The 22,177-nt window shown below is 41.2% G+C and overlaps 1 protein-coding gene across 1 annotated transcript in view; it reads left to right on the top strand.

Annotated features, from left to right (window-relative positions):
* Positions 1-21,079, top strand: part of BCAS1 (brain enriched myelin associated protein 1) — a 100,813-nt gene extending 79,734 nt beyond the window's left edge. The window contains exons 11-13 of the mRNA XM_050918240.1: positions 5,165-5,230; positions 12,759-13,010; positions 20,102-21,079. Of these exons, the coding sequence (XP_050774197.1) occupies positions 5,165-5,230; positions 12,759-13,010; positions 20,102-20,176 (393 nt within the window). The 3' untranslated portion in view covers positions 20,177-21,079. The remainder of the gene's footprint in view (positions 1-5,164; positions 5,231-12,758; positions 13,011-20,101) is intronic.
* The last annotated feature ends 1,098 nt before the right edge of the window (positions 21,080-22,177 follow it).

Genomic DNA, 22,177 nt, shown 5'->3' with positions numbered 1-22,177 from the left:
CCATAGGCATGACCCCTTTCCAGTTTCTGCAATCCACTTTTGGGCAGTGTGGGCCTTCCCATCAGCATGGAGGTAGCAGTCACTTCCCATAACAATAATCTCTCTGGCAGACTTTTCACACAAGGGGGTCCTGAGCCTGTAGCAATTTGGCAACTTGAGGACAAAAACCAATGGCCATCCAAAGATTATTCAAAATGAACCATTTATATGCAAGAATGGTGGAATTTGTCTTTTTTTCATTGGAGGCAAAAATCTGCTTTTGAGATGTTATGAGCCTACAGCAGTTTTAGTGTTGCTTCTAGCATTTTGGTTGAGCAGAAGAGCTCTCTCCTTAATGGAACACAAGAGACAACCTTAGAGCCTTAGGTTATTTGACGAAGATTTATATAGTTTATCTTTGATTACTAGTGACAGAAGGAGGTCCCTATTTTTTCATAACTCATAGATTAGATTTCCACAGAGGAAATAGAACAAGTTATTATTTCCTGTGTGCCTACTGAGAAATGCCTTGGACCACATGTTCTGTCATCTATGGTCCACAGGATATTAGACACTGAAAATATTCTTACGGCCCCTCAGTTGAGCAAGGAGAGGAGAGATTTGTCCAATATAGTGAGGGCAGAGGTTGATCAAGGCTAACCAAGGCCTGAGTAGAACAAAACTTTTTGGACTACCTGGGTGGACTGTTCCTCTTTCTCCTAGACTAGATTCTTCCTGTCCGGTTCCTGCTCTGGATGAAGTCCTGTCTTTCTTCTATTACTGAGTTCTTGATTATTCTTTTATACAAGAGAGTATAGGAAAACATCTCTGGTCCACCTGCTGTTCTGCTTTTGACCGAGACAGGTTCCCCTGCAATCATATGATTCCAATCCCAAGGAATCCATTCTTCCTTAATTCACCGTGAGTGAGAAGAGTACTAATAACAGTCAAGGGGCAGAGTGGGGAGTGGGGGAACGTGGTGCTACTCTACTCAAACCAAGTGTTGCCAAGAGCATAACCCTTACTTACAAGTCAATAGTAGTTGGGCTTTTCTGCTAAAATTATGAGCATCAGTATGTCTAACATTCTGGACATTTAGAACTATAAGGGCTAGAAATGTGTGTGGAGTTTTTTTAAATGAAATACTGTCGGAGTAATTCATAATGTCATAGATAATAAAAAAGCTGAAAATGGCTGGCAACTTAAAAACTGGACAGTAGGAGACTGCAGTGATGATTGAACCTGATGATATTCTGAACAAAAAGAGCTCTCAGCCATGCTTGTTGCTGTTTCCATTGCTTCACACTGACTCAACAGACATTCTAGCCTTCAGAATGATGTTTGAGGTTGTGTGTGCTAATTGTGTTGTATTGTGCTGGGAGACTTGTATGGATTTGTGTGGGTGGTGGATGAGAGGTGTGTGCTGCTGTGAGGGACTATACGTGTTTGAGGTTATTGTGTTGCTGTGTGGTTGGTTGTGATGGTGTGTCCCCCAGAGGGGTTGTGCTGGCAGATTTATGTTGGTTTGTATGAGTGGCAATTGGGCCCCCAGCTGTACAATCTCCCTCATACAACCAATGAAATTGTTGCCTGCAGATTAGCTATAGAGAAAGGGTGGTGTTCGGTTGAGTTACCTCTGATATCATAATGGTCTTGGAATCTTAGCATGGCACAGCTGTACACCATACCTGTACATCACACGGATGTAATTTGTGAAATATAAACGTATGAGAACTAAACATTGGACAGTAACAGACCATGAAACCCAGTTATGATTAAATCTGGTGATATTCTGAGCGAAAAGTGCTTCTCAGTCATGCTTGTAGCTGCTTTCCTCATTCCACACTAACTCACACATTTTAACCTTCAGAGTGACTCAGAGAGAGACAATCCTATAACCTCGTTATGTAGAGTAAATACAACACCACCTACTGGAGTCAGTGGGGAAGGGCTGGTAGGACACACCACCAAGTACTGACTCACTCCAACCTCTTATAACAATATTAAACATAAAGGAATGTCAGCATTATTTTGCTCAAACTGTAGGCCACATCTGTAATCAAGCATGGATCCAAAATCCTGACCTGCCACTCAGGCTGAATTGATCAAAACAAGTATGTATCATATGCCATGAATATCTACAGATATTATGAGGAAACTTTTGAACAGTATAAAATTTCTCTCCTTTCTCTGACCACAATGAGTGGAGCGATAAACCTGAGGTCAATGGAAAAACTGGGATTGAGTTCTTTTCTATGTGGGGGAAATTGACTGGCATACCTCAATGACTATTAGCCAGGTTGGGCAGGGAAGGTGTCCATAGCCTCTGCTAAAAGCTGGGAATGGGTGACGGGATGGAGCACTTGATGATTACCTGTTCTGTTCATTCCCTCTGGGGCACCTGGCATTGGCCACTGTTGGAAGACAAGGTACTGGGCTAGATGGACTTTTGATCTGATCCAGTATGGCAGTTATGATGTTCTTATGTTCTTACCTATTCCAGAAAAACTATTCTGCTATAGCTATTCTGGTATAATTTAGATATTCTGGAATAACTCCTTCATGTGGACATTATTCTGAAATAAAAAAGTGATTTTATTCCAGAATTATTCATCTGCATCAGAAGCAAAGTAATTATTCTGGAATAAAGTCACATTTTGTTTCAGAATGGAGTGCTCATGTAGGGAGTTATTCCAGAATAACTATGCCAGTCAATTTCCCAGTGTAGTCAGGTCCTTAGTAACAACTTCCTCTTAAGTATAGATATAGGTATTTTACACTGACCCAATTCTAACTAACAGTCATTACTCACAAAAGCGTAGCCTGTATTTAGCAAAGCTGTTCCCTGTCCCCACCCTGTCTGCTATCTTGTCATGTTGACCCACCTTCCTTGTCATGGAAACACTTTCAGAAGCCCATGAATAGCAACCCTAAATTGATTAAAGTGGGACACAAGAAAAGAACAGTTCTTTAGGGTGAAGTCTTCAGGTAAAACTTCCATTGAAACAAATGGGAATTTTCTCTGGGTAAGGATTGTAGGATTTTGCACAGTGGTGGGCAACCTGTGGTCTACAGCCCATGCCGCTTCCCGCAGCTCTCATTGGCCAGGATCAGCGAACCACAGCCACTGGGAGCTGCGGGCAGCCGTGCCTGCAGATAGTCAGTGTAAACAAACTGTCTTGCAGCCCGCCAGTGGATTACCCTGACAGGCTGTGTGTGGCTGCGGGTTGTCCACCACTGATTTAGCCCATGGTTAACTATGCTCCACTGATAATTAGTCGTTTGAGTTATGAGAGATTACTGAAGGTTTGTTAAAGTTATTCTCCTTTCCTATGTATAAAAGGCAGTAGAGTGACTCCTATTTTGGTAAACTTACTTATTGTTAAAATTCATCTTAAACATATATGAATAAGAGTCACTGAAATAGAAATGCAAACTCGATCTTATCGCTATACAATCGTCATACACCATAGACTAGGGTACTAACTTTGATGTAACAAAGATCACACATTGCTTCCTCTCTCCCATTTCTTCAACCTCTCCCACAGATAGTAACCATCATTAATATAACTAGATAACTGATCAACCAAGACAAGACCTGTTCCTAAGAGAATAATTGTTTCTCCAAATTTGGTTACTCATAATAAACCCCTTTAAAAGCTTTAGCTTTTGAACAAACTCCTATTTAGTATTGATTTTCAACAGCTAGAGAGAAAAAAAAAGAATCATACACCAAAAAGAGATCTCTGCTACGAGATTGCACTCAGGATTGAGCTGATAATGTTGTATTGCAAGTGATAAATCTACAAGCTGCAGAAAACCACAAATCCACTTAGTCTATCTTTAGAGCAAAAGTCACATCCTTTCATTGTTTTCATTGCACTTATGCAATGAAAAATGAAATTCAAGCTTGGGAACTTTGAAATACTGGTGTTCACTTTATACACCATGGCTAAGCAATGCATAACAGAATACCATATTATATTATTGGAAACAGAACCCAATCAGACCCTTTGACATATTTTTACATTGTTCTAGTAATTTTTTAAATATTAATTTCAATCTAAAACCTAACCCAAATTTTAATGAATCCTTTTGTCATAGCCATCCGTAAAACTAATTATATATCTTATAAAAATATGGGTATGTCGGATCATTCTTTTAAAATGTAATTCAGAGTCAAGGTTTACTTTGAACACGTCAACTGTGCTACAGCCTTGGGGTCTACTTTGATTATTCTGGCCAAGAAGAGCTGAGGCCAAGAAAGGTTGTTGCCTATAAGCACACGCTTCTTTGAGAGTTAAGGCATAAAACAGAATACGTAATTTGGGGTGGGAAATGTAGAGCAATGGTGAAAATGTGCAGATCTCAACAGGTTTTAATTGTCAGCCACAGCTTTAAGCACATATGTAGAAATAAAGTACAAGTACAACCTCTCAAGAGGATAATCCTATAAAGGTGAATTGTCTTAGAGCTGTAAGCCAGAATCACATCCCTAGTTAACTTTGATGGCAGGGATGATAGCACCATCCATCACACTTATCATACTGCACAATCATGAATCCAGTGAGACGCTGTTCATATTGTACAGCCCTCAACAGGAAAATTGCCTTCCAAAAGACTACAGAGCTGCATTGAAATACATATGCAAAAATTTATCTTGGAGATACAGCCATGGAAGGGGATCCATTTCAATCGTGTTTGCAGATACTTTGAGATGTGATGGTTTGGTTTTGCATTTACGATGTTAGGAATGATGTGCTTAAATTAAGCCTTTAGAGCAGTGGTTCCCAAACTTGTTCTGCTGCTTGTGCAGGGAAAGCCCCTGATGGGCCGGGCCGGTTTGTGTACCTGCCGCGTCCGCAGGTTCGGCCAATCGCAGCTCCCACTGGCTGCGGTTCGCTGCTCCAGACCAATAGGAGCTGCTGGAAACAGCGGCTGGTACATCCCTCGGCCTGTGCTGCTTCCAGCAGCTCCCATTGGCCCGGAGCAGCGAACCGCGGCCAGTGGGAGCCATGATCAGCCGGACATGCAGACATGGCAGGTACACAAACAGGCCCAGCCTGCCAGGGGCCTTCCCTGCACAAGCGGCGGAACACGTTTGGGAACCACTGCTTTAGACTTTTGAGTTAATATTGAATCGATGCTTAAAGCTTGGAAGACCTATATTCCTTTGTCATTTTAGTCAGTCAAAAATGATGGAGGGGCTACCAGTTCAGAAGAGGTAAATGGGCCAGACCCCAGTCACCAAGTAAGTGTTTGGATTTATTCATCTCTTGGTGATGGGTTTCACTGTAGCTTATTTCCCACTTATGTATCTGATTGGCTTTTTAGTACAAAAAATCACTGATTGTAAAAAGATGGTGGTATGTCCATGGAATCTCTTCCATTCATTGTTGCTTAATAAGGATGAATGAAGGTTAAAAAAAAATTCTACATGTTTTTTATTTTCATAATCAAATAATTAGTAAAATGAACCAATTTTTATAACCTATTTTCCTTTACAGCCTTTATGCTATTTGTTTACTTAGGTTATTTTCTAGTGCTTCACATGCACTATTGGAGAGATTATTATTTTCCAACAAACACTATGGAAGAAGAATTAAATTTAAATTAAAACTTTCACTAAAATTTAACAAAAATTAGGAAAAAATTTCTTTGTTTTGTTTTTCTTTAAACAAAACCTAAAGAGTGAGCCAAAAGTGTCTGATCGTGTCCCTTTATATTCCTTATTGTGCCAAGATTTCTTTATAAAATAGTGCTTCACATGCACTATTGGAGAGATTATTATTTTCCAACACACACTATGGAAGAAGAATTAAATTTAAATTAAAACTTTCACTAAAATTTAACAAAAATTAGGAAAATATTTCTTTGTTTTGTTTTTCTTTAAACAAAACCTAAAGCGTGAGCCAAAACTGTCCAATCGTGTCCCTTTATATTCCTTATTGTGCCAAGATTTCTTTATAAAATCACTGACTTTTCTAGTAGAAACTCAAAAGCTGTCATCTTTACTATGAGCCAGATCCTCAGCTGGGGTAAATCAGCAGACCTCCATTTAAGTCACTAGAGCTAAATCAACTGACACTAGCTAAGGATCTGGCCATGTATGGACTGTTATGGTTTTCTGTAACTCAGTTGCAAAATTAAAGCTGTGATGAAACTTGACCTATCAGACCTTCTTTCTTCATTCTCATTTTTATCATCAGGAAAGTGTTTTTCTGCTGTGTAACATCCACTGATAGTTTAAGCTAATCTTAGCTGATTATTCTCTTATAGAGATCACAGAAGATACAAGGTCTGATTCTCAAACCTATACTCTTATAAGCTAACAATTTTTTAGTTTAAGCTAATCTTAGCTGATTATTCTCTTATAGAGATCACAGAAGATACAAGGTCTGATTCTCAAACCTTTACTCTTATAAACTAACAATTCTTTACTTACAATGAGGCTTCTCAGATGACTACCGTCCTGGACTCATATTCTGTACTTCTTTCTTTTTCTTTTTTTTTTTTTTTAAATTGTCAGTTGCTACCAATTACCTACCATATTTCTAGAAAAAACATGTATGCATTGGGCCTGATTCTCCTCTCACTTACACGGAGGAGAATCAGTCCATTGTTCACTTTATTTTAATATTTTTGCCTGTTTTTAACTGGTTATGCTGTTGTATCAAACACTTGCCTTAATTTATCTTTTCTAGTTTTTCTTGGAATGCTCTGATTCCATTTCTCTCTTCATTACTGACATGTTGTATGGGAAATAACTTCATTAGGGGACAGATCCAGAGCTCGATGAAGTCATCAGGAATCTTCTTACTGACTTAAAAATCTTTGAATCAAGCCTTAGTAAAACATGACAGGAAAAATACTGTCCTGTTAATCTTTTTTATTACTTTTTTCTGTGGGAGTAAATTAACTCCAAAAGAAGTAATGCAGTTTGTCAGATGAAGATCAACCTTTAAAATGAGAAACATTAACATGGTTCATTATTCATAGGTTTCAGTTTGTATTTCCTGATGTCACTCCCATCAATATTAAATGTGTCAATTTCCTGCCTTTCAAGATTAACATGAAACACCTCAAAGAGATTATCTGATTTTTTTCTGCTTGGTCTGAAAAAAAATATTACCGATATTGTTTAAAGTGCTTTTTCTGAGTAACATCAAAGGCCAAAATCTGCTTGCTACATTTATCAGAACACTCCTGTTGAAGGCAGTTTGGATTTGGCCTGAAAAACTACAATAAACTATCAGGAACTCACATGGATAAACATGATAGACCAGAATCTGCCCTAACTTTACAACCTGTATGATCCCATTGATTTCATAGGGTGTTAATCAGGCCTAGACTCTGTCCTCACATCTTGGACCTTAGGCCTAGTCTGCACTTAAAACTTAGGTCAACATAGCCATGGTGCTCATGTGCGTGAAAAAATCCAACCATTGACTGCTCTAGCAATGCTGACCTATGTTGATGCCGCTGGGTCAATGGAAAAATGCTTCTTTTAACCTATCTACCATCACTCAGGGAGGTGGAATTCCTACAATGACGGAAGCAATTATACCACCATATACCCGTAGGGTGGACATGGCCTCAGACACATCCCATGTTGTAGCACAAGAACCTTTGTACTTTGATTATTTCTAGTTGTTCATGCAGGTCTGCCAATCCACTAAATAATGACATTAAGAGGGACAAGTATCTTGTCAAACAAAGCAGGAGGCGAGCAAATGAGTGCTTCTTGTTTGACATTGAAATTAGTCAGAATAAGGATAGACAGAATTAAATTTGTTTTTATGCAGCACTTTTCCTTGCATTCCTTGCACCCTCAGAAACCCCATTTCTAAGTTTTGGGTGCCCACGGAACACATAAAAACCAGCTTTTTTACCCGATATGCAATTATTTACAAGATACAGTGTAGTGTCTGTGTAGATAAATCCAGCAGTTCCTGAAGAACTCTGAGTTTGCCTTAAGAATATTCTTTTTTCCTATGAGACACAGCTGGCCTCAGCATGGTGTATAGTGCTGTTGCTCAAACTGCATTATCAACTCGATTATAGCTCTAAATTTGATGGATTGGCTTATTGTGCCACAGCAGAATGAGGGAATTCCAGAGAAATGATATAGGTTTGATTTTATGTAAAGGTTGAGAAATCAATATATGAGCAAGCAATACATACACATACTACCTACCCAAAAGAAAAGGAATAAGGGTTCACGGTTGAAAATAAAGACAATATAACTGAGGCCATGTCTGTAAGGACAGCACTGCAGCAGCACAGCTATACCAATACAGGTGTGCTGCTGCAGCATGTCTGGTGAAGATTCGATGCTCTTTGTTGACAGGAGAGAGCTCTCCCGTCAGCATCATAGAACCACCTCCGCCAGCAGCAGAAGCTGTGTTGTGACATAGCGCTGCACACATGAGCAGTTATGTCTTTATAACTTATGTTGCTGGGGGGGAGGTTTCACACCAATGACATAAATTATGCCAACATAGGCTATAGTGTAGATGGCTTGGTCTACACTACGCGTTTAAACCGATTTTAGCAGCATTCAACTGATTTAACGTTGTACCCGTCCACACTACGAGGCCCTTTATATCGATATAAAGGGCTCTTTAAATCGGTTTCTGTACTCCTCGCCGACAAGAGGAGTAGTGCTAAAATCGGTATTACCATATCGGATTAGGGTTAGTGTGGCCACAAATCAACGGTATTGGCCTCCAGGCAGTATCCCACAGTGCACCACTGTGACCGCTCTGGACAGCAATCTGAACTCAGATGCAGTGGCCAGGTAAACAGGAAAAGCCCCGCAAAATTTTGATTTTCATTTCCTGTTTGGCCAGCGTGGAGCTCTGATCAGCACGGGTGGTAATGCAGTCCCAAATCCAAAAAGAGCTCCAGCATGGACCGTACGGGAGATACTGGATCTGATCGCTGTATGGGGAAACAAATCTGTTCTATCAAAGCTCCGTGACAGAAGACGAAATGCCAAAGCGTTTGAAAAAAAAATCTACAGGCTACGCAGTGCTGCGTGACAAGCGTAACGGGAAGCCAGAGACTCAAATGGATGCTCATGGAGGGAGGGAGGGGGTACTGAGGACTCCAGCTATCCCACAGTCCACAGCAGTCTCCGAAAAGTATTTGCATTCTTGGCTGAGCTCCTAATGCCTGTAGGTTCAAACACATTGTCCGGTGTGGTTCAGGGAATAGCTCGTCAATTTACTCCCCCCCCGCCCCACGTGAAAGAAAAGGGAAAGAAATCGTTTCTTGACTTCTTTCAATGTCACCCTATGTCTACTGAATGCTGCTGGTAGACGCGATGCTGCAGCAGTGAAGAGCAGTATCCACTCCGCTCCCTTGCCTGGTGGCAGATGGTGCAGTAGGACTGGTAGCCGTCCTTGTTATCAACCCGTGAGTGCTCCTGGCTGGCTTCAGGTGAGGCTGGCCGGGGGCGCCTGGGTGAAAATAGGAATGATTCCCAGTCATTCCCAGTAGATGGTACAGAACGGCTGGTAACCCTCCTCATCATAGCAACTGGGGGCTGAGCTCCGTCAGCCCCCTCCCTTTCATGTGTAAAGGAAAGATTCTGTCCTGCCTGGACTGTCATAGCAGCAGCATGCTGGGCTCCTCTCCCCCGCACTGCTTAATGTCCTGCCTGGACTGTCATAGTGGCGGGAGGCTGCCTCCCCCTCATTTTATCTCACTAACAAGTCACTGTTTCTTATTCCTGCATTCTTTATAACTTCATGACACAAATGGGGGGGACACTGCCATGGTAGCCCAGGAAGGTTGGGGGAGGAGGGAAGCAACAGGTGGGGTTGTTGCAGGGGCACCCCCCTTGAATGGCATGCAGCTCATCATTTCTGCGGGATCTGGCTCGGAGCAGCTGTACTCTCTGATACACTGCTTCTCTAGCACACTTGCCCCATATTCTAGGCAGGACTGACTCTATATTTAGAAACCATAAAGGAGGAATTGACTCGGGGAGTCATTCCCATTTTTGCCTTTGCGCCCCAGGCCGACCTCAGCCAGGGGCACCCATGATAGCAGCAGACAGTACAGAAGGACAGATAACCGTCATCTCATTGCCAATTTACACTGGCAGCAGACGGTACAGAACGACTGATAACCGTCTCTGCTATCATGCAAAAGCAAATGAATGCTGCTGTGTAGCCCAGAGTATCGCCTCTGTCAGCAGCACCCAGTACACATACGGTGACTGTAAAAAAAAAAAAAAAAAAAGCTGAACAGGCTCCACGGTTGTCATGCTATGGCATCTGCCAGGGCAATCCAGGGAAAAAGGGCGTGAAATGATTGTCTGCCATTGCTTTCCCAGAGGTAGGAATGACTGACGACATTTACCCAGAACCACCCGCGACAATGATTTTTGCCCCATCAGCCACTGGGCTCTCAACCCAGAATTCTAAGGGGCGGGGGAGACTGCGGGAACTATGGGATAGCTACGGAATAGCTACCCACAGTGCAATGCTCCGGAAATCGACACTAGCCTCGGACCATGGACGCACACCGCTGAATTAATGTGCTTAGTGTGGCCGCATGCACTCGACTTTATACAATCTGTTTTATAAAACCAGTTTATGTAAAATCGGAATAATCCCATAGTGTAGACGTACCCGAGGTAGCCTTAGTCAAGGAATTAAGTTGTTCAATCTTAAACAGCAGGAGAATTGGCATGGATATAGAATCAAAGTTTCTCTGACCTGAAAGATTTTGGTGTGAGCTGTACATATATAGTAAGAATGTAGAGAAACTGGAATGGATCCAGAGGCGAGTAATAAAGATGATCAAAGGGATGGATTGCAAGCCATATGAGCAAAGGTTGAACTGGGTATGTTTAGTTTGGAGATTAAGGGAGGACAAATACTTGGAAGGCTGCCTTAAAAATGGAGAAAAGTTCTCTCTTGCCACAGAGGGCAGGACAAGAGGCAATGGGTTCAAACTACACCATAGCAGATTTAGGCTCTGTCTACACTACAGACCTTACAGTGGCATAGTTGTACCACTGCATCTGTGCTGCTGTAAGGTGTCCCATGTAGACGCTCTCTGCTGGAGGGAGGGAGCTCTCCTGTCAGCTTAATTAAACCACTCCCAATGAGCAATGGTAGCTATGTCAGTGGGAGAGCATCTCCCACCAACAGCGCTCTCCAGACAGGCACTTTTGTCGGTGAGACTTATTTCGGTCGGGGGGGCAGGGTGTTTTTTTCTCCACATCACCGACCGACAAAAGTTTTATTGACAAAAATGCTAGTGTGGACATAGCCTTAGATTAAATCTCAGAAAAAGCTTCCTAACTATAAGAACAGTAGGATAATGAAACCGACTGCCTAAGGGGGTTGTCGAAGCTCCTTCACTGGAGGTTTTCAAAAGAAAGCTCAATAGCCATCTGTCTTGGATAGTTTAGGCACAACAAATCCTGCAGTCTTGGCAGGGAGTTAGACTAGATGACCCTTGTGGTCCCTTCGAACCCTATGATTCTATGAAGAAAAGGAAAGAGGGACTTATGTGAAATAGACCAGTTGTAGTATTGCCAACCCTAGGAATTCAAAAATCATAAATCAGGCCCCCAAAATTATGTGATCAGCTTAAAAATCATGAGAGTTTTTTTTAATAATAGATTTTGGGTTCTTTTTCTTTGTCTCCTGGTTTTTGAGCCTTTAGAGTTTATACTTTGAAGTTTCTCTGTAACCATGATAACTAAAGACTTACTTTGTTTTTAATGAAAGCTCATATTCTCTTGTAATCACATGATTCCAGGATGTGGAGCTTTAAGAAAATCAACCACTACTATGAGACTCACAATAAAATCAGAAGAGTTGGCAATACTGCAACTTGTTAAACCATGAGAGCATCTCCAGGCTGCAAGGGCCAAATTTGCAGATGGCCTAAATATGTCTAATTTGTATGCTCCACTACCATGATTCTTTTTAACTAAATAGATGTCAATATAGTTTTGACAAGTCTTATATGATGCAAAAAGAAATTCCCATTTGCAAGCAACTGTTTTAGCACAAATGTAACCTGTAGTTGCAGTAATCTGCAACCACATAAACTGACAGAATCATCACGTTATTTTATTTGTTCTTCAGATCTGAATCTTGATTTGTGAACTTTGACCCTCTCCAGTTGTCTTCTCAGTTTGAGTTCTTGCCTTCACTCTATTTGTCTGCTCTGTAATGTTGTTTGTTGTTTTAAGGAATTCACAGTGTCTCTTTTTGCAATTCCATGCAGCATTTTCTACAGCACTGGACTTCCATGGCCAAATCATGGCTTGTTAATCACTTGGTGGAGTATTGTAATTTTATAGATGGAATATTTTTACCTCTGCTTCAGGCGCCCTGCTACCTGTCTTTGTTGCTCCTTCCCTTGCACTTTTGAGCTTCTATAGTGACTTTGCAGCTTGGGATGCGGAGACCGTTATATCTTTGCAGCTGTGACAGCATGCATGTAATTCTCTAGATCTATAAATATACAGTCTTTTCTTTTTTTAAATCACATGCTGCTGCCTGCTAAAGAAGCTTCACCGTAGAAATATATAAAAATAAAGGCTATGCAGAAAGGGCCTGATCCTCAGTCTTTACTCGCATAAGTGATTCAGTCTCACTGGGGCTACTGTCCTAAGTAAAGGCTGCTGAATCAGGCCCGAGCTCTGTACATTGGAGGTGGCCTTTGATTTTTACTATATTTATGAACCTCCTGCCAAAATGTTTATATTTTCCACTAAAAATAACCATTGTTTGAAACTGCTTTAGACATCAGGCTCCACAGAGAGGCCAGGCGCCCCAACGGAAAGTGAACCTGTGGGCCAGAAGAGCAAGGAGAGTTCAAAAGACAAAACGTCTACAACAGAGCTGAGCAAACAGGAAACTCAAGATCAGCAAGACTCCAGAGAACAGCAAACCACAACCACCGCCTCAATCCAGAATGGAGGAGACACTGCAAAGGACTCCCCCCTCAAGAAAATAGAGAAGAGACAGTCATTTGGAGGCTTTTTTAAGGGCTTAGTATGTTAAATTAATTTTTGCTTTTAAATCGGGATTCAGCTGATTTAAATGACAACCCTGCAAGCTGCCTCTTGTGAGCAGATCCCTGCACTGGTACATGCTATTAACTTCAATGGGGTGGCACTGGAGTCCACTTAGATGGAGCAGCTTTCAGGATCAGGGCCTTACGGCAGCACATTTTCAGCCAGAGGCAGGGGAAAATGGGAACGCAGCTGCCAATCAACATTTAAGCAGATGGAAAATATCTTGGGAACATGTGTGTGGATTTTTCTTTGCTACTTTATTGTGTGGCATTTCACACCCCTGAAATTTAGATTTTTTGGGAAAATTATGTTGACTGAACATCTGAACTCTCATGAGCTTGGGGGATGCTTGCACATCTAGTGCTTGTTCGGGGTATAAAATGGGTATGGCTCCTTCTGCTTCCCTTCTCTCATTCATCTAGTGAGGCCGTGGTAAGCAAGGTTGTTGTTGTTGTGTTGGTCCCAGGATATGAGAGACACAAGGTGGGTGAGGTAATATCTTTTATTAAATCCCCCAAAGAAAAACAATGTGGGTAAAACCAGACAACCACTAAGCTCTCAAATAACTGACACAGAAAAAAATGATAAGACAGAAATACCCTAACACCTGCAGGTGAATGCTTTTTACAAAACCATCACTCTCCATATCTGACCTCTCAGTCCTCATCCTCGAAGAAAAGTTGCACTACACCTTCAAAAGATAGGTGTGGGAGCTAAAATTCATAACCTTGCTAGACATTAAAAATCATGAACGGAGACACTGATTTTCTGTCTCATTACAACAATCTGCAATCTACTAATCCTCCTTTGTCCTAGGACTGCAGAGGTGTTCATTGCCCACTTCATTGTGAATAGTCTCTTGCAACATGTGTTAACTCCTTATGCTTAACAATCTGTCCCACCTTGTATTTAGCTGGGAGCCTCTGATTACATTTCCCAGACCTGAAGAAGAGCTCCCTGTAGCTCAAAAATGTGTCTCTTTCAGCAGCAAACGTTGGCCCAATAAAAGATATTACCTCACCGGCACTGTCTCTCTCACGGCGAGCAATGCAAAAGCTAGTTCACAGATAGCCACTTGCCTCTGTTAAGAAGCCTTCTCTCTAAACAACCAGTGCCAGGAACAGAGGACTCAAGCATTTTCTAGTAGCTTTTCATAAAATCAATTGGCAGGAAGCAACTTGTTCTGCTCTCCCTACCACAACAGACAGACTGAGTACAATGTGCTGTGGGATCACTCCTGACTTCAGACCCTCATCCAAGGCTAGCCACATCTTTTTACATCCCAAATGGACATTGCCAAGAATACCCACTGCTGGGAAGAACACAAAACGATGAGGTCACTTTAGCTGTAATGAATCTGGTTGTGATAGGTTAATTTTAAACCTTTTTTCCCCCCCGGCTCTGCTCATAAGGTGGCTAGGAAAGAAAATAAAACAGAGCCAACCACCACTGCCTAGAAGAGGAAAAAGCAAGTAGAACAGAATTTAAATTGACACTGATTTGAAAACTAGCCCTTTTCGAACATTACATTGTAAAGTTAAGCTGTTGTTCAGAACAATATGACTCAGTTTGTGGCAGATGTTTTTCCACATCATAAGGAGTGTTTGATTTACATTCATTTCACAGAATTGTGATCTATCCTACACTGTGCTAGTTTCATTACAAAAAATTTGTATATTGGCCAGGGAAGGAGACCGAAAGAAACTTAACTCTTTCTGCACGATCTCTTCATAATAATGAAGCCACTTACATATATGTTAAACAGGGGGAAAAAAATGGTATCATTTAGAGGCCTTGAGTGAAATCCTGGCCGCCTTAAACTCTGGGGGTATTTTGCCATTGAAATCAGTGGAGCCAGGATTTCACCCCAGATGTTCAGGTATGCTAAGTATAACAATTTCCATTGACTTCCATTCATCTGCAGCCAGTGATTAATTCATGCTGGGGCTTGCCATGGTTGAGCCCCAGCACCTCTAGGCTTGGCAGTTCATAGGCCCAGCACCACTGTGCTCGCCACATCAGTTATGAAAGTAAAAAATTGCTTGAGCTGCAGCACCTCTTTCATTACAAATTAAGCCCTGTCTGCAGCTCCCACTGAAGTCAAGGGTAGATCTTGTTGCTCAGCTTTCTCTGGGAGAAGCAGGACCTTGTTTATAACTACTGTTTGTATCTTGTACAAACTGGTCCCAGTTATTAGATATGTGCTTCCGAGTGTGTGTGTACTTTCCCACCCACCCAAATCTGTGTGCAAGTCTCCAATATGCACAAGTATATAAATGTGTGTGTATGCACCACATGACTGACAAGCATACAGTGTGTTCACATGTCTGGAAAACTCAGCTCGTATTATGTATATTTGAAACCAATCCCACTTTGGCCAACAGCAGGATTTGAACCTGAGACCTTCTGGTGTAAAACCGTGCGCTTCTATTGCTTGATCTAAAGCAGTGCTTCTCAAAGCCGGTCCACTGCATGTTCAGGGAAAGCCCCTGGTGGTCTGGGCTGGTTTGTTTACCTGCCGCGTCCGCAGGTTTGGCCGATCACGGCTCCCACTGCGGCTCCCAGTGGGGGTTGCGGGAAGTGGCACGGGATGAGGGAAGTGCTGTCCGCCCTTCCCGCAGCCCCCATTGGCCTGGAGCAGTGAACCGCGGCCAGTGGGAGCCGCGATTGGCCGAACCTGCAGACCCAGCAGGTAAACAAACTGGCCCAGACTGCCAGGGGCTTTCCCTCCACAAACGGCAGCCCGACTTTGAGAAGCACTGATCTAAAGGATTTAGCTGGCAGCTGTAGTCGATTTGTTAACCTCTTATGTGAACTGAGGAGAAGGAGTCCTCACATGGGTTACAAGTTGACCAGGCAAATATTTACTACCTCTATTGTTTCTAGAGATAATGGAGAATTGCATGGTTTGAATTCTGCAGAAATTAAATACTGTGTCCTTTCTCAGTCAAAATTCTCACTGAAGTCAATGAGTGAAAAAGAGCTTCTGTATTTGTAGACAATAATTCTTTATTTTGTACTGTGTCATTCATACAAGGTGCATCCAGAAACTTTTCATACAGCTAGGCCATATCTACACTAGCACTTACATCAGCAAAACTTTTGTCGCTCATGAGTGTAAAAAAACTCACCTTCCTAAGCGACAAATTTTGCTGGCATAAGCACTCATGTGCACGGCCTTGTGTCAGTGGGAGACGCTGTCCCACCGACATAGCTACCACCTTGAGCTGGTTTTATTATGTTGACAGGAGAGGTCTCTCCCATTGGCATAACATGGCTACATGAGCGCTCTTCCTGCAGCACAGCTGTATTGGTACAGTTGTGCTGCTGTAAGCTTGTAAGTGGAGACATGGCCTTAAATAGCGATAGCATTAGAATAATTGCAAAGAGATTAGGAGGCAAACAAGAGAATCTGTTTTTATATGAAAGTCAGTGGGGCAGGAAGATTTCTCAGACACAGAGTAGAGAAGGCTTTTGCACCAAGAGAGATGAGATTGTGTGCAGAAAAAGAGGGATACTGCTACAAGCAAGTAAAGTGAAGGGAGAATAAAAAGAAAAGAGAGTCTGAGATATTTTTCTTTGCTACTTGGTATTTCTCTTGCCTGATAATATTTTGGCCATGCAATGCATCATTTTCTGTTGCATTAACAGAGCCTTAAAATACTCTGGTATCTTTCCTCTTTCGTGAGCAGAATAACTCCTTCTATATGTATGTATATAGTGGAAAGGTTTTAGATTTATAGTTTATCTGGCCAGTTGGCTAGCTCTTCAACTGGGAAAGACAATCCACTACCAGATCTTGCTGCACAGAGGAGAGGATGTTTTGACCTCTCCAGTCAGGAAGAATATTCAGTGTTTAAAACAGAAGTGTTCCCCAGTTGAAATATTTGACAGCATAATACCACTCCTTCAGACATTTATGACTCAATTTTTTACCCATATCTAAGGATGTCAATCCCCAATCCTTCCAAAGACCAACACTTTACAATATAACAATGATAGTTCTGAGGAGACCCAACCAAAAAAAGTGGCAAAGTCCACACCACAAATTGTAATGGTTAAACTCAGTGTTAGACTATACATAAACCACTCATAGTATCGTCCATTCAAAGCATCAGTCCAGAAATCTGGCAACAGTTTCTCTGATAAAGTGCTGAGCTCTGGACTGATAAAATGGGGATAGAAGATATTTTAGCAGAAGTGGAGGTTCTCTAGACCTTACTTGTCTCTATTGTGCATTTTCATGGCAAAGTCCACTGGATTGTCCCCTGAATTCTGGCCAGCTGTTTTAAAAAACGCTCTGCCCTGAAAGTATTGATTCTTCTGGAAAAGGATACAGTATAAAGGGAACGGAATGTGCAGGGATGCACTAGATTAGAAAGTTGAGAACAGGCATCTGTTCCTAGCTACTAGTGGAACAGATTATGCTATTAGACAAAATTACAGCACCGATAGCACAGGTCTGTCAGAGAACAAGGGTCACTGACTATCTGAATTTCATTGAAAAAAGCTACACAATTCTGTGTCTGTTACATAAGCAAAAGAGGAATTCACAACATAAACTGCAAAGGAATTTAGGGTAGAGTGAGAATCAGGAAAATGTACATTTACTAAAGCTTGGGATTAATAGCCTGATTTTTGGAAATAGGACAACTCAAAATAAAATAAATGGAACCTGTAGGTATTCCACACATGAAAACATTCTCAGAAACTATCTGAATCAGTCTCTTCAGTACAGTGTGCGCAGAGGCAATGCTTTTGTTGAGTGCGCTCTGAATCAGAACTGCCATTCTATCATTACAGTCCTGATCTCACACTTAGATACAATCCAAATTAAATGTGTTACAGGGTAGCCCTCAAAGAGGCTGCCCAGGAATAACTGAGAGCAGAGTTTGGACTGATGGGAACCATGCCCATGTATCTGAGGCAGATCTGGAACTTGCTTATTACAACAGAGGTATCAACACTTTGTTTCATAGACACAAGAGCCTTGAAAATTCTAGATAAGAAGAATCACAGGCCAGCGTCCTTTCCAGCTTCCAGTTTTATTTAGCAAGCCACTTTGAAAATGGGTGCAGCGATCAGGATGTACTATAGGTGAACATTAATAAATGATGCTATTTGGCAAGTGTGCTAAGTCAGTCAAAATAAGTTCACTTCTCGCCTGCAGTATTTATAGGAAACAGGGCAAACAATAGTATCTTATTTCTCAAGTTAATGTACTCATGTATTGCACAGACAGTTACAGCTGACAGACTTCAAGCTAATCATCTAACATTGGGAAATCTTTTAATTGATGTTCAGACTCTTTTTACTGGCTCAATTTGGAATGACTAGCTTGTTTTGTGTTGATTGATAATTATGGTCAACTACCAATGTTGATGCATTTAAAAAGACAGCTTGTGCTGCCTGCAGGGCATAACCAGTTAGAAGCCATCTAGTTCTAGACACAGTGGTTCAAATTCAACTTTGGTGTAAGCGGGGGCAACTCAGTTACAATCACTGGAGTTGCACCTGCCTGCATCTGGGTCAATACAGATTGCACAGGATAGAACAGTGCCCTCTTTGGCCAACTGAGGTGATGGTGGTGATTCTTAAGGGTGGAGAGGTGTTATACTGCAATTTTTTAGAACAAGAAAAATAAAATGGCCAGCAGGTCAATAACATGTCAAAGTATCTGCTGTTGCTTCACGAGCAAGGGGGAGGATTCCCTAACCATGCTAGCTTGGCTAGTTTTCGTTTCTCCCACTTCTCTGTGAAACTGTATGTCCCAGAGTGCAATTCTCCATGCATTATTGGTGCCACCCTGTGTGCACGTCCTCTTCAGGCAATAGACCCACTGCTGAAGTTGTGAGTGATAGATGTCTAGATTTTCCAATAACATACTAAATACACACAGTTTGACAGAATGGTAGGTATGGCTGTGTAAGCCTAGCTAACACATAGCACTGGTCTACTGCAGGAAATCTTTTAACTGGTTTTAAATATGGTTTACTAAACTAAATTTTAAAATGGATTAGCTGTGTAGTTTAGACATGGGTTTGGATTTAGACTGTTTAAGAAGCCTGTCCTTCAGAATTATTCAACTGATTTTTGCATATTTCTATTTATTGTGCTGGTTTCAAGATGACTAAAAATGGGCCAGGGCACCCCAAATCACCTAAAACTGGCTTTACAGTATGGTTTAATTGCTTGGAAAATTTCACCTAATGTAAGAAAGAGCCATGTCTGTGTTGTGAATAGAGCTGATGCAACTCAACCATGGTTGTTATAATCGGGACAGAGAAGTGTCATGAACAGTTACCAGAACAGTTGGGTTTGTAGTGTAGACAGGGCATTACAAATGCAATATCATTATGGCATTTTCAAATATCTATATACGTAAATGTTCCTTTAAACTGGGAGCAGAACTCCTAAGCCTTTTTGAAGAGCTCTAGTATGGGTGCAGTCAGGGCTGCCCAGAGGATTCAGGGGGCCTGGGGCAAAGCAGGGGAACTGCGGCACTTGTACTCACCCAGCGGCAGTCCGGGTCTTTGGTAGCATTTCGGTGGCAAGGGGCCCTCCAGTCACTCCCTGTCTTCGGCAGCACTGAAGGGCCCCCCACCGCCAAAATGCCGCCGAAGACCCGGACAGCCGCTGGGCCAGGGCTCACAGGGCCCCAGCGGGGCCTGGGGCAAATTGCACCACTTGCCCCCACCCCTCTGCGCGGCCCTGGATGCAGTAACCAGTTTAGACAATGATATTTTACTGAGAACTATTCTAGTACCACAATAATATAGCATGGTTGGTTAGTGCAATTCTCTGAAAACAATAACCAGAGAGAATGAGCAACAGCTATGTTGAGGTATAGTTGTGGCTTGCACCATTTTACTCCCATTGTGGGGAGTATGCAGATGTGGCTCCAGCTCTCAGTAGTATTTAAAACTGATTAAAGGAGGAGAATTGAGGAGAGAAGAGAAGTAACATCAATGGAAATGTCTGTTTGCAAAGAACTAAAACATAATTGCAGATGTAATTGTTCTTTGGCATTGTTCAATTATTTTTACATTTCTATATATTCTTCCTCAGGGGCCGAAACGGATGTCTGATGCTGAAGTGCAAACAGATCCAGTGTCTATTCTACCTGCTGGAAAATCCAAGTAATGAATATGCTTGGCTGCTGAAGAATCAGCCACTCTCTCTGAGCTCCCTTGCAGTAAAGATGTCTCATTATTTTCCTTTATATGGCCGTCATCAAAAGAGGGCCATGCTGAAGGCTAAAGGCAACGTTTGTGTACATTTGAGGTGTATCATTTACAGAATTTGTTCATTAGACGTTAGTAAGTAACTGTAAAGGTCACTGAGAAACATTCTGTAATATTATAATTAAAGGGAGGTCATGTGAATGATTTTTAAGTCTATGGGGGTGAGAGAAAGTATAGGTGAGGTCAGCAAGTGGCAGTGAAAAAGATGAATAGCAGAGTAAATGCATGTGATGAAAGGAATGCAGTTTTTGTGGCAAAGCAGTAAACAAAGAATTCTCAGCTACAGATCTTTAAAGCAGTCATGAAAAAAATCATATTTTGATAAAATTTATATTTAAAAGTAAATACCAACCAATCCTTATGTAGTTTGTCATTATGCTGTAATTAGCAAGGTCTGCAGTATAATAGAATCAGTGGTTTTAAGATTATGCTTCAGATTGGTCTGCATATTATTAATGTAAATTAAAAGGCTAAAATGCAAAGACTTGAAATGATTTAAAGCACAGGTTCTTTGGCTTGGTGAGGTAGAATAACAAATACAAATACTTAAACTATTCATAAAGCACAAGGGGGCGCTAGTATCTCCACTATACTACTAATTCAGAGGATGTCTCTACAATCTTATGTTAATTTTTTTCAGATTTAGAAAAAATAAAAACCTTAGTTGTTTTGTCAGTTACTCATCTCCATTCATATTTGTAATTAATCCTAATAAAAAGCAACCCTAAGACTGACCTGGATTCTCTCTGCTTTACCAAACTCTTGTAATAATCAAGGTTAATAAATTTTACAAATGATTTCAGATTTCTGTGGTTAATTAAACCCTTATACTAACTCAAACAGGGAACTGTGGGACTGACATTTTAATGCATAGTAGCATCTGAATTATAGATTATTAAATCATACATAAATCAATATATAACCAAACGTGTTTCCTTAAAAAAAAAATCATTTGCATCTTTAGTCCTTAACTGAAGATCCTTATACAGGGACTCAGGTTGTCCCTGTTCTTTGATCATTGATATGGAAGCAAGGATAAATTACACATCCACACCATGCTTGGCAGTGGAATAAATATGTCATACTCCCTCAGTGCAAGAATCGATTAGAACTGAATTCAGATTTCAAACTTCAGTCCTTTCCAGATATCATCATTGTAGGCAGATGGATTCTATAGCATCTGCAGAACTATATTCCTGATTAGTATTATGAAAGAAGAGGTGAAGAGATCTGTCTGTCTCATTAGGATCCTTTGTAGGTAGAAAATAATGCTTCAGTAGGCCTCTCAAACCCATAGTCTTACAACTGATTACCAAAACTAGCGCCAGCATCAGAAAGCTACAATGGTCTTTTAATAATTACAGCACTGTCTGTTCTTCTCCCAATCACAATGGGCCTTTAATCTGACTTCATGTATAGTGATATAAATCAAGAGTAATTGTAGAAAACCACTATATGCGTCGTGGGCCTGATCCACAACATATTGGTTTTACACCTATGTTATTCCATTGACTGCATTGAGTTAATTCTCATTTACACTGGTGCAAATGACAGGAGAATCAGTCCTGTTATATCCAGCTTGATCAGATTTAAGTTAACGTCCCATTTTCTCACTGTTCCACTTCACACAGGAAAATTTAATGTGGCACGAAACCAGCAATAAGCCTGCTACTTTCACTGATGCAAGGCATGTTGATACCAGCATAGCTGCAGCCACAATAGAGGTTGTAGCAGAATAACTCTTTCAGTTACAAAAAAAAACAAAACAAAACAAAAAGGTCACTCTCCTAAGCTGACTTGTTATAAAGCTAAAAAGTCTGTATGAAGGCCAAGAAGAGAAATTTATCTCTACAATGGAATCAGAGAAGTGACTGACACACAGAGCAGTATGAATAATGTT

This window comes from Gopherus flavomarginatus, chromosome 11, assembly GCF_025201925.1.
Source record: "Gopherus flavomarginatus isolate rGopFla2 chromosome 11, rGopFla2.mat.asm, whole genome shotgun sequence".
NCBI classification, from domain to species: Eukaryota; Metazoa; Chordata; order Testudines; family Testudinidae; genus Gopherus; species Gopherus flavomarginatus.
Note: the sequence above shows the minus strand (reverse complement) of the source record. Positions and strands in the feature narration are given on the sequence as shown.